The sequence below is a fragment of the Xyrauchen texanus genome, chromosome 32 (assembly GCF_025860055.1).
Source record: "Xyrauchen texanus isolate HMW12.3.18 chromosome 32, RBS_HiC_50CHRs, whole genome shotgun sequence".
In the NCBI taxonomy this organism is placed as follows: Eukaryota; Metazoa; Chordata; class Actinopteri; order Cypriniformes; family Catostomidae; genus Xyrauchen; species Xyrauchen texanus.
This window is the reverse complement of record NC_068307.1, coordinates 29729231-29742170: the sequence shown is the minus strand read 5'-3', so window position 1 is coordinate 29742170 and position 12940 is coordinate 29729231. Positions and strand designations below refer to the sequence as shown.

Here is a 12940-nt window from a genome sequence, read left to right as displayed (position 1 = left end):
ACATGACTTGTAGCTGTAGTTATGGGAACCATATTGCACAACATAAAACAATCAATCTATTCCTACAAAGAAAACTTTCCCGGCTAACCAAAAATAACGTTACAGCTCCATTCTGGGAACCAAATATTGTGTTTTGGGGACTCAGGTGAGTGTACGGTGAGAGTGCAGCATTTATTTGAAATCAAGATGTTGTACATGTGAAGAAACACGAGTGATTGTCATAAACACATGTTATGTGTGACACCTGGAACATGCCAAGAGTAAATACTGATCTGTCTGTGCTTCCATCACGTGTGGCAGCACCTCGACGTCCCTCATGACTGTGTCATGTTTTACTAATGTCAGGCCAAAAATACGCCCGCCGAGAGCACCAGCTAACTAGGTCATCTGCCACCTTTCTCTCGCTCTCTTTTAAGAGTCCATGAAAAAATAATACAAATGTGGCGACGCTATTCATGGCACACCTATTAAAAAAAAAGGTTTTAAATCAGGAATATTTCTTTAAATTAGGTCATTAATGCCATCAAAGACACAAACACACACTCTCACACACACATTAAAACACACAAACACACACTCCCACACTAAACCACACTAATACACACTATCACAAACACACTAAAACACACACTAAAACACACTCACACTAAAACACACTAACACACACTCACACTAAAACCCACTCTCACACAAACACTCACACACACACACACTGTCACAAACACACTCACACTAGCACACACATTAACACACACATTCACACTCACACACAAACACACACACACACACACACACACACAGTTACACAGTCACACAAACACACACACATTCACACACACACAGTCACCCACACTAGCAAACACACACAGTCACTCACACTAGCAAACACACACACACACACACAGTCTCACACACACACACTCACACAAACACACACACTGTCACTCACACTAGCAAACACACACACACACAGTCACTCACACTTACACAAACACACACACACACACAGTCTCACACACACACACAGTCACACACACACACACACAGTCTCACACACACACACACAGTCACACACACAGTCTCACACACACAGTCACACACACACACACACACAGTCTCACACACACAGTCACACACACACACACACACACACACACACACACACACACACACACACATGTTGTGTTTCCATGTTTTATGGGGACTTTCCATAGACATAATGGTTTTTATACTGTACAAACTTTATATTCTATCCCCTAAACCTAACCCTACCCCTAAACCTAACCCTCACAGAAAACTTTCTGCATTTTTACATTTTCAAAAAACATAATTTAGTATGATTTATAAGCTGTTTTCCTCATGGGGACCGACAAAATGTCCCCACAAGGTCAAAAATTTCGGGTTTTACTATCCTTATGGGGACATTTGGTCCCCACAAAGTGATAAATACACGCTCACACACACATACACACACACACACACACATATACACACACATATACACACACACTCACACACACACACACACACACACACACACACACACACACACACACACACACACACACACACACAGTCTCACACACACAGTCACACACACACACAGTCACACACACACACACAGTTATCAGGTGGGGAAAAAAACAGACAAATGTCTCTTTTTCAAAATGTATTTATTGGTCATATATAAAATAAAGTAAGCTGTATATCAATAAGCATACAGTATATACATCAATAAATTAAAGGACGCTCCAGACTGACTGATACAGTTAATTTCATCGTTATATACCAATACATTATATTACTTCGCTATCTACAAATTGCAAAAGTACAATAACTTAATTGATAAATACTTACAATTAAATGGACTTTCACGGTATCTATATTTCCCATATAAAGAACAAGGATATCTTAACACACCCCATACAGAAACAACAGGAGCATTTATTTCTTTTTTAGACCAAAAAATCCATCATAATAATAAACTCACAGCTATTTATAGCTTGACATATTTGACCGTTTACAGACGGTACAGAGATAAACTGCAGTCTGATGAGCTTGTGTGGATGCGAGAAAAAGGAAATGACTTTTAGAAAGGGGAAAAAGTCCAATTGAAAAGGGAACCGGAACGGCATTCAAACGATTCACTTATATAGAACACAAACCAGTTTTAGGTTGAAATGAACGCCAACAATAGCGACATCAACACAAACATCTAGAAGCTTAGAGACACGCGTTCCTCGATTATTGAGCTGTGAATCTGGAGGAAACGTCAAATGTTCAAAAACATCATGTCTAGCAGCTGGATGAGGAGTTAATGATTGAAACCTCTTTAAACAGATAAAACACACGGAGCGAAAGTCTTAAAGGGACAGTTCACCCCACAATTCTGTCATGTTTACTCACCCTGATAGCGTTGTAAACCCATTGCAGATGAGTAGATGTGAGCAGAATGTTTGCTACTCCAAAATGGACAAAAAGAACCATAAAAGCAGCCCACAGGACTTCCAAGTCTACAGAAGTAATGCCATAGCTCTGTGAGAGCAACAGACAGAAATTTTATCATGATTCACTGATAATCTTTCCCAATTCTCATTACCGTAACACAGGTAATATGGACTGTCCATATGGATCTGGACAGTCGTGGTCACTTTGAACAGACCTGTGTGAAGATTATTCAAAAGGGGGTGAGTAACAATGACAGAATTTACATTTTCGGGTGAAATATCCCTTTAAACATTAACAGGAAACTGGAGAAATAAAGTCTTTAAAATCATTTAGAGTGAAACATGGTAATGCACGTCCCGCGAGACAAGACACAAAAGTGTTTTTAAGAGCAGGAACACATTGGGGCTTCACAAGAGCGAATAAAAGTCAAGACAATGTAGAAGTCTGAGAGTTTGTAGGAGAAGTAGGGCATGAATTCAGAGGTAGTGCCCACTTTCCCCAGCAACAGAACTGGACACACGGGACTGTCCAGCTCGACCGCTCGCTTCGATCTGCTTAAAGAGAGTCTACGATTAATATCTGAACCGACCCCTTTTTTTGACCAATGGGTCTTAAAAGGATAGTTCACCCATAAATGGAAATTCTGTCATCATTTACTCACCCTCTTTCTTCCGAGGAACGCAAAAGATGTTTAGCAAATGTTACCGCTCTTTTCAAACTCAAACTAGGACCGAAAAATCATTTTAGTCGTTTGGGTTTGTAAACGATGACAGAATTACAAGTCATTTTTAAGAAATGTTTGAGAGTGGTTATTCTCAGGATTGTCTTAGTTTACAATTAAGAGCCGTTTCGTTTGCCTCTCGGGACATGGCACCGTTTCAGACAGGGAAGGAACAGAAAGATTGATTTAAATGAACTATAAAATCTGAGTTCAGTCCTCAGTTGCGAAGCCCTTTCTGGGTAAATCTAGAGCGTATCAGACGGCAATTATCAATTGGGTGAATTTTTTGCAGAAATGTAAGTGTTGCGCAATACTGAATTCGTCGTGCCCTCATAAGCGATTATTTACGGATGACATTCCTATTGAGAGGTCGTGATCCTTTCCTACCACAGGCCGATTTGCATATGTCACTTTTACACCAAATCACCACAACAAAAACGACAAAAATTGGAACATTTGGAAGAAACGTTTGGAAAATCCATTGCGTCATTATTAGGCAGTAGTGCTACCTGACACATGAACACAAAAATCACATTATCATCGTTTGCGAGTAAGCTAGAAGATCTAGAACATTCTATTCTTTAACCTTTCGACACATTGCGTATAGAATGTCGGACACGCCACAGAACTGCAACAGCCAATAGAACGCTACCATTAGTTACGAAAGCAACGTGGAGATGGACCAAAGACTTTGTTACAAAACAATTTCACAGATTAGCCAGTTAGAGGACGATTTTTCAGTTGATTTACATTGATAATAATAAAAATAAAACTTGTCGTACAAATATACCAACAACAAATGTGTTCTTAAAATGCCAGATCAGTGCAATGCGAAAACACGTTCAAAGGGAATTCTTCAATCGTAAATGATGTGGAAAGCAAATGTGTGCTGTACACTTCTACGGAGATTGTCTTAATATCAGACTCTGGACTAAACTATAAAAATCTTGAGTTGTATGTCGTTCAAAGTCGTTCAAAGTCGTTTGCTTCAGATTTTGCCGTTTTTTTTAAAGCTGCTTTCATGTATCGTCGTAAAATACCATAATTTGGAGTTTACACGTAGTAAAAAACACTTACATCTCCGTCAAGCGAGTAATAACAAATTTGAAACTCTGAATTTTACCTAACCAAAAGTGCAGTGGCTTTAATAGTTAAAAGTCGTATGCTAGCGATCACGGAACATTGTTCTGTCTTTCAAAGCATTAATGTTCACGTCTTGTCAGAATTACAGAAATGACGAGTAGTAAATACTTTCACATCTTTGTCAAACTCATAATTGCAAGTTTGAAACTCATGAAAACAACCAAAATTGCCATGGTTGGCTAGCGATTGTGAGACATTGTACCGTTTAATGGCATTTTATTATAACAAATATTAGTCCAAGTGCATAAAGAGGTGAATTAATATAGTGACCAGAGGTCGACCGATAGTGGATTTTGCCGTTACCGATATCTAAGGTAAGGCCGATAACCGATTAATCGGATGATAGCTTTTAAAAATCGAATTATAGAATGTAAAAAAAAAACTTATACTTTCTTTACAATGGCGGGCAAAGACAGAGAGTCCAAAATGAATAAACTCCCAAAAGCAGTTTTTTGTTGAACCAAAATCCCAATAATAACCAGAAAAAAATCTGATTTGGTGCGAAACATGGGACTTCTAAGTATAAACAAGCCCGAAAACACCACTCTTATTTTGGAATGCCAAAATGCTGAAAAAAGCATTTTACGGTAGATTTTTGCCGATAACCAATATTTCCAAAAAGCAACTATCGGCACAGATTAATCGGTAAACCCGATTATAATTGGTCAACCTCTATTATTGACGTCATCAACATCAAAGGATCACTTTTGGCCTTTTGAGCATTACCATTGAAACAAATAATTTCTGAGGATATAAACAGTTCCCAGTCGAAGCAATTACATTAATTCCGACAAGACGTGAACGCAACATAATAATTGTTCTTAATTCTTATGCTATTGATTTTTAGCCTCTTTTCTAAATGGAGAACGTATTTGGCCAAAAAAGCAAGAATATATTTGTAAAAATGTTATCAATGTTTTAAGGTCGTCTTTTATGAGAAAACGCATATATTTTGAGTCGCACTAGGAACGGCGTTGCAGCATCGAGAGCAGCCGTATGTCAAACGTTATACAGCAGACGCACATCGCTCGTTTGTTTCATATAAATCAGTGCAGGCGCAGCAGTCACTTCCCTGGCATTTAAAGAAAACAACTCAATTACAAGAGAAAAAAACAACAACAAATATACCATAGAAACGTTTTACACCAAAATATATAAAAATCACACATCAGGTAAAAGGACTCAAACGCAGAGGATGAGGCGACCGTCGCATCCCCGAAACCCTTGAAGTAGTGACGCTGTCCTGAGAAGTCTTTAAGTGTGTTAAACGCACTTCGCTTTGAATGTGTCCATTTAACAACGGACGAAACCAACTTTCAAGCTCTCGCAGAAAAGATTTATGCATTTACCGCTAGACTACAGGGATCGTAGCTGGTACCGTACGCTCATCGTCTGCGTTTGACTGAAATCAGAAGTGAGTCACATCGTAAACAACAGCGCCACCTCACCAGAACGAATCACACCACACGCGCTAGTCCACAGTTTTACGCGCCTAGTCACTAGAAAAAGCTATCGACTTCAATAGTTAAGCCACTTTCGGTACAATTGCAAAAAAGAGAGCTATCAAACTACTTTATATTTCTTTTTTAAACGTTTTATAAATAATGCAAGATACTCTGTTATTTTTTGTAATATAAAATTCAAGACTCCACCAATATAGACAAAGATTCTTAGAATACGTTACGCAATGTCACAGCAACAAATTTATGGTAACGCTTGTGAGATATCACCAGTTTATATCGCACGACAGTCCGGCTTTCAAAAGCAGAAGCTTGAAGATTTTTTTTCTCTTATCTTGTTTTTACTCAACAATGTAAGACATCAATTGATATAGTGAAAAATCTCTCTGGATTTACTGACAGTGACAGACATTATAACCTTCACTGTGAAGGTCATTCACCATGAAACAAACAAAAGCAAATACAAGCTGTAATGTAACATTGCATAACATAAATATGTTATTGCCTTGCCAATAAAGTCTCATCTGTCATAATAAAAGTATTTTCTGTCCTGAAAATGGACGAGTAAGCACATAAACTGGTGTGAGATCCTGATAGCTACCATATGAACAACATCAGCTCGTTTGACTCCGCCTCCTCTCCTCCTGCCCATCAGTGATTGGTCAGTGCATAAGTTAGGCTCAGGTAAAGGGAGCTCCACATTGGCTGACGTCAATTACATTTCGCATCTCATTATATGGAAAAGATCCTATTTTATTGACCTTCTCCTTGAGTTCCAGGGCCTAATACGGAGACGGTGGAAGAGTTTGGAAGCCTGATCGTTAATAAAGTGTTGTGTGCCTGCAGTCCGTAAACAAAAGGACATTAACGTGGCATCTCCAAAGAGAAAATAAACAAAGAACACTGTATAAAAAGTACAATAACATAAACACTGAACTTGGACCTCATGTGAAACACACAATACAAAGTCGCCAACGTTTTTACAAAATTACAAATCTCACACCAATAACACAGACGTCCACAATGACAATTTGGCTGCATGTTTTCAGATTGTTTCGTTGGTAATTTGGAGACTATTTTGGAAGCCCAAGTGAATTAACCGTGCTAGATGTGCTTTTCTCCTTTAGTAACCCATGAACCAGAAAAGGTGAAGGCTATTTCAGTCTAACTTCAGCCCCAAAACGACATCAACACTTTCTGTCCCGCGCCTAAACCATCATGCACTGACCAACACTCTCTCTCGCTCCCTCTGTAGGGCACTAAGACCTCGCGTCAGTTTTAGATTTAACTATCGTGATAACACTCGTGGCTCCCACCTTGCCAGGAATGAGGGGCCCGATGACAGACGCAAATGACCCGCGGGGAGAGATTGCATTAGAAACGGGCACCACGGGCCCTCGTGCCACAGTTCTGGCGAAACTCTGCAGAGCCTCGTATTTGGAGCGCAACGCGTCCAGCTCCACTTTCATACTGGCGTTTTCAGAGGCGAGCTTTTCCACTTCCTGCTGTAGCTTCGCCTTCTGCCTCTCTAGCTCCTCCTTCTGGGTGACTCGTTTCACGCGGCAGCTGGCAGCGTAGCCGCGGTTCTTGAGCGTCCGCCGGCGCTGCTTTAGCTGCAGGATCTCTTCTTTCGACAGACCGCGCAGGTGCTGGTTGAGTTCACGGACCGACATGGACACCAACTCATCGTCCGTAAGACTCGTCCCGTTCTCGCCGGGCTCCCTCTTCACCTGACATACGGGAAAGTGAAAACGTGTGATTTACTCAGCCTCATATGTCTTTATATCTTCAGTGGAACACAAAAGGAGAATTTAGTTTGAGCCACTCAGTATGCTAACATGCACTTTGACAATAATTCGTCTTTTTAAAATGTCGCGTAAACGCTTCTTAAAGGTCAGACTAGCAGACTAGGGTAATGCCATTGTAACTCGGCTTCACCCAGCATGTATACACATTAATCGCACCATAACTGACCTCAAAGTGCACGTGTGCTCTGAAAGACATTGAATTTTGATATGATATACATTTATCATCTTGTTTTGCTGCTGGTCAGCATGTGCCGCGCACGTGCTAGAAAGCGTCATTGCTTCACACCTTTAGCAATTTAGTAATCGTACATGATCATATCACGATTTCAATGACTCGTGCTACCTTAATGGATACCATAACGATGTCTCAGAGGTCAAAGTCTGCAGGTTTCATAGCGTTTGGGATGGTTTTTCCTCATTATGCAAGTGCCGTTTTCACTAATGTCATGTGCAGAATGATGGTTTTTCCTCATTATTGTGAAAGCGGATGAATAAAAATTGCATTAGTTGTGCCGACCTTTCCATATTCTGTGGCTATTGACCCTTTGCTAAGCTCCGCCCCCTTGATTATGGTTGCTCGCTCTGACAAGCTCTGCAGAACTCCCCACTGGAATGAATGGGAGATTGCCGTGAATGACATGGTTTTTGGCAATATATTCCTATAAACGGTCTTGATAATATTTTTACATGGGCTGGAATGAAGAGTGACGTTACGTTTGCAAAATATTTTGTAAAAGAAATGGTTAAATTAAACAGTAATTTGATTAAAAACATTGGAAACAGTGAAACAGTCACTTGAAAAGAGAAAAACGTAATTTAATAGCGATTACACATGTAATAACATTAGTGTAAGTGAACAGAGCGGTTTATAACGTCTCATAACACACTCACTATGATGCCGAGCACTCTTTGTTTACTAGCGCTTTTACTGTGACTTGAATTAATACATAAATAAATTAATATTCAGTTATTAGCTTTAATTTATCTTGGAGTAAATGTAGGTGTTGTTGCAGATGTTATATGTTTATTTGGGAAGGAGGACTGACACAGTTTACATGCTCTTCTCCAGATTTATTTAAAGATTTTTATTGTATTTTTTTTAAAGAAAGAAAAACACTGTGTGTATCCTCTCTGGGTAACTCGACCCAGCAACAATGTGCGTTACATTTTTTTGATTATTTTGATAAAGTCTGGATTAAAAGTACTCAAACACACATTACAACTCTCATTGTAAAAAGGCAAACGACTGTCAGAGTAATGGCGGCAGGGCAACGGTTGCTAAGCTATGATTGGTAGAAGCACTTTTAAGGCGGGGCTTAGCGAAGGGTCAATTGGGTCACTGACATGACACCTTATTCGGTCCATCTTTTTTTCCTTTTTCTAAAAATTAACAAAAGGTTTTTAAAAGTAGCACTTTTCCATGTTTATGTATTTAAAATCACTTAAAAAGTTTGGTGTTATCATATTTGGCATTATTTCATAACTGTTCTGTATTACAAAACAAAACTCCACGGCATTTTCATTGATATTTCCATCATTATACATAAACACATATTGTCTGATGATGGTGCGACCAGGGGCGTAGACTGTAACCCCCCCCAATGTTCAAGTCAAATCTACACGCTTGGGTGCGACCAATTATGGCAGTAAAACTGATAGAAATTAGATATATAATTTCTGTGTGTGAAATATGAATCACAGATACAATATGCTAAAATAGAGAATTATTTATACTTTAACCACAAATTTAATAGATTTTAAAGAAAACTAAATGTCTGTCGATTTCAGAAGCACCTGAGACTGATCTGAAAAGATAAATATTTATCACAAAGTGCAAACTTATTTTCAAGATACTAATACATAGATAATAATATGCATGTAAATGTAATATATTCGTTTAAATAAAGTCGCATCACATGACATTTCAAGGGCAAAAACAGGTCAACTTAAAAAACATTTAGAAATGCATTAAACTAATTTAATTCAAGTTTTTATTCAAATTCTTGTGATCGAAACTGTTCAAATATTTGAACTATCCTGAAAAATATGCTTACGTTTATTTAGCATAATTACGAATAAATATTACTAATCGTCATCATCATTACCTCTGGATTGTGCATTTCAATTCACAGAGTTTTTACGAAGCGTCCGGTCGCCAAAAAACAAAAACAACAAAAATGATATCCAAATGTTTCCTGACGTCTGGATCTGTCTGTAGGGGTTCAATATCACATGACTTCAGAAGACTTGGATTATAGCGCACGAGTGGCATTACCTGTTTTAAGACACTTTTACGGTGTTTTTTGGACTTGTCAGCGCCAGCCGCTTTCATGGCATTGACAAGAGCAGCGTGAACATTCTCCTTCTGTGTTCCACTGACGAATGGAAGTCAAATACAGTTTTGGAAAGACATGAAGGTGATTAAATGAGTTTTCCTTTAAACAGCACTATCATGAGAGAACAGATTGAGCTCACCTTCAAGGCCTTGTTTCCTTTGTTAGTGGTCGTCATGCCACAAGGAACCGCAGGCGAACCACACAGATCTGCAACAGAAAAGCCATCAGTCGTTAAACGGTCTGGCAGCATGAGAGAGTTTGACAAACACAGTGGACTCATTCACTCACTGAATAACACCGACAACATGACTTCTGCGAGATGTCAGAGCTCATGACAAGAGAAAGCAAAACAGTTTTAGAATCTACAACCACGTGAATAAAAACTGGACTAGTGAAAGTGATACGTTTAAACCTTGGCTTCCTGTTTCACACTTCCTCTGTGGTCGTGGCGGTTGTGAGTTTGATGTTTTACAACACCTGCGATGAGTCAGAGCCACGCTGGCAGCTGATTGGCTGCCGAAGAACCAATAAGATGATGGAATACCAGCGGTAAGGAAGTGATGGCTTGGGCCGCGGGGCAGGGGATTACCAGCCAATGATGAAGAGCGATTAGACGTTTGGAGAGGAAAACAGATCCATTTCAAATATCAGGACGGCAACTAAAGAACATTTGATTCTTTGTTCAAACGATCAAATGTTGAGACAGACTCAAAACACCAAAATGAAACGACATGTCTGCTGTCAGAGATTAAAATAAAGTTTAAAAGAGCTAAACGTCAGATGTTATTTATATATACTCAATTTAAGGCTAGACAATCTAGCAAAAAAAAAAAAAAATATATATATATATATATATTGTTTTTTTCAGCCATTTGACAATATTGGGACAATATTGATATTTTTGCCCAGAAAAGACATTATACTTTCTTTAAATTAAAGTAACCATCATTTTCACCAAGTAGCCGCTGATGTTTAATGCAAGAAGTAAAATATGTGAGGAACCCAAAATAATTCATATTTAGTGAATATGAGCCTGTGTACAGGACTGTATCGGCAGAAGCACCAAACACAGACAAACATGTTTAATATTCATCTGTAAGTAGAGGTCATTGTGAAGGAGCAAACGTCCCAGAGCCAAACACACAAAACACATTAACTCTGACAACTTGTGTGTGTGTGTGTGTGTAACATCTGTCTGTGTGAACACAAGCCCAGGGTTTAAGGATAAATGACCAACAGTGCTCCGTTATATAATGCTTGACAGATCATTAGATAATGATCACTCAAATGGTTAGATATATCAGAAAATAAGAAATTGATTTGTTATGCCAATCCCATATAAATATCTATAATGCTGCAGCAGTATCTAATATTAACGGTCATGCCAATAAAACTTTGTTGGGAAACAGAAAAAGAAGGTAGAGAAAAAGAGTGGATGAACAAAGCCACAAGAAGAGAGAAAGAGAGAGAGGGCGAGCGAGCTCTAGGGGTTGTTGGGAACAGTTCTCGGTCTAAAATGCCTCCTCAACACATTTGTAAAGCTTAGCGGAGGGCGGCGGGATTGGGGTCGAGTGAAGGGGAGCAAAACAACTGAACTCAGCAGACGACGCAAGAAAACCTGCGATTAGAAGTTCTGCTGCAAGTCTTTCAAACAGCTCACGGCCGTCAAACCAGTGCAGACTCAAGTACATAAACGCAAACGTCTAGCTGAATTCATAATGCTACATTCCCAGCATTGCCACAAGGGGCGCTATAGAGCGCAAGAGTGCCCGCCCACTTTTTCAGCTGTCTTTCCCCATTAATTTCTTCCATTTACTTTTTTTTTTATCCCAATTTGGAAAGCCCAATTCCCACTACTTAGTAGGTCCTCGTGGTGGCGTGGTTACTCGCCTCAATCCGGGTGGTGGAGGACGAGTCTCAATTGCCTCCGCGTCTGAGACCGTCAATCCGTGCATCTGATCACGTGACTCGTTGTGTATGACACCGCGGAGACTCACAGCATGTGGAGGCTCATGCTACTCTCCACGATCCACACACAACTCACCACACGCCCCATTGAGAGCACCACTAATCACCACCACGAGGAGGTTACCCCATGTGACTCTACCCTCCCTAGCAACCGGGCCAATTTGGTTACCCCATGTGACTCTACCCTCCCTAGCAACCGGGACAATTTGGTTACCCCATGTGACTCTACCCTCCCTAGCAACCGGGCCAATTTGGTTACCCCATGTGACTTTACCCTCCCTAGCAACCAGGACAATTTGGTTACCCCATGTGACTCTACCCTCCCTAGCAACCGGGTCAATTTGGTTACCCCGTGTGACTCTACCCTCCCTAGCAACCGGGACAATTTGGTTACCCCATGTGACTCTACCCTCCCTAGCAACCGGGTCAATTTGTTTACCCCATGTGACTCTACCCTCCCTAGCAACCGGGTCAATTTGGTTACCCCATGTGACTCTACCCTCCCTAGCAACCGGGACAATTTGGTTACCCCATGTGACGCTACCCTCCCTGGCAACCGGGCCAATTTGGTTACCCCATGTGACTCTACCCTCCCTGGCAACCGGGCCAATTTGGTTACCCCATGTGACACTACCCTCTCTGGCAACCGGGCCAATTTGGTTACCCCATGTGACTCTACCCTTCCTGGCAACCGGGCCAATTTGGTTACCCCATGTGACTTTACCCTCCCTAGCAACCGGGCCAATTTGGTTACCCGATGTGACTCTACCCTCCCTAGCAACTGGGCCAATTTGTTTACCCGATGTGACTCTACCCTCCCTAGCAACCAGGCCAATTTGGTTACCCCATGGGACTCTACCCTCCCTAGCAACCGGACCAATTTGGTTACCCCATGTGACTTTACCCTCCCTAGCAACCGGGCCAATTTGGTTACCCGATGTGACTCTACCCTCCCTAGCAACTGGGCCAATTTGTTTACCCGATGTGACTCTACCCTCCCTAGCAACCAGGCCAATTTGGTTACCCCATGGGACTCTACCCTCCCTAGCAACCGGA

The 12940-nt window shown here is 40.5% G+C and overlaps 1 protein-coding gene across 3 annotated transcripts in view; it reads right to left on the bottom strand.

Moving 5' to 3' along the window:
* Window positions 1-1605: 1605 nt before the first annotated feature.
* LOC127626135 (transcription factor MafG-like) overlaps window positions 1606-12940 on the bottom strand; it is a 37641-nt gene continuing 26306 nt past the window's right edge. For 2 of the 3 annotated variants that reach the window (XM_052101711.1, XM_052101712.1), the window contains 2 exons: window positions 10056-10123; window positions 1606-7502 (listed from right to left, as the gene is read on the bottom strand). In XM_052101711.1, the coding sequence (XP_051957671.1) occupies window positions 7032-7502; window positions 10056-10091 (507 nt within the window). In that variant the 5' untranslated portion in view covers window positions 10092-10123 and the 3' untranslated portion in view covers window positions 1606-7031. Of the gene's footprint in view, window positions 7503-10055; window positions 10124-10204; window positions 10445-12940 lie in introns of those variants that run through there. The other variant, XM_052101710.1, reaches the window with a different exon arrangement.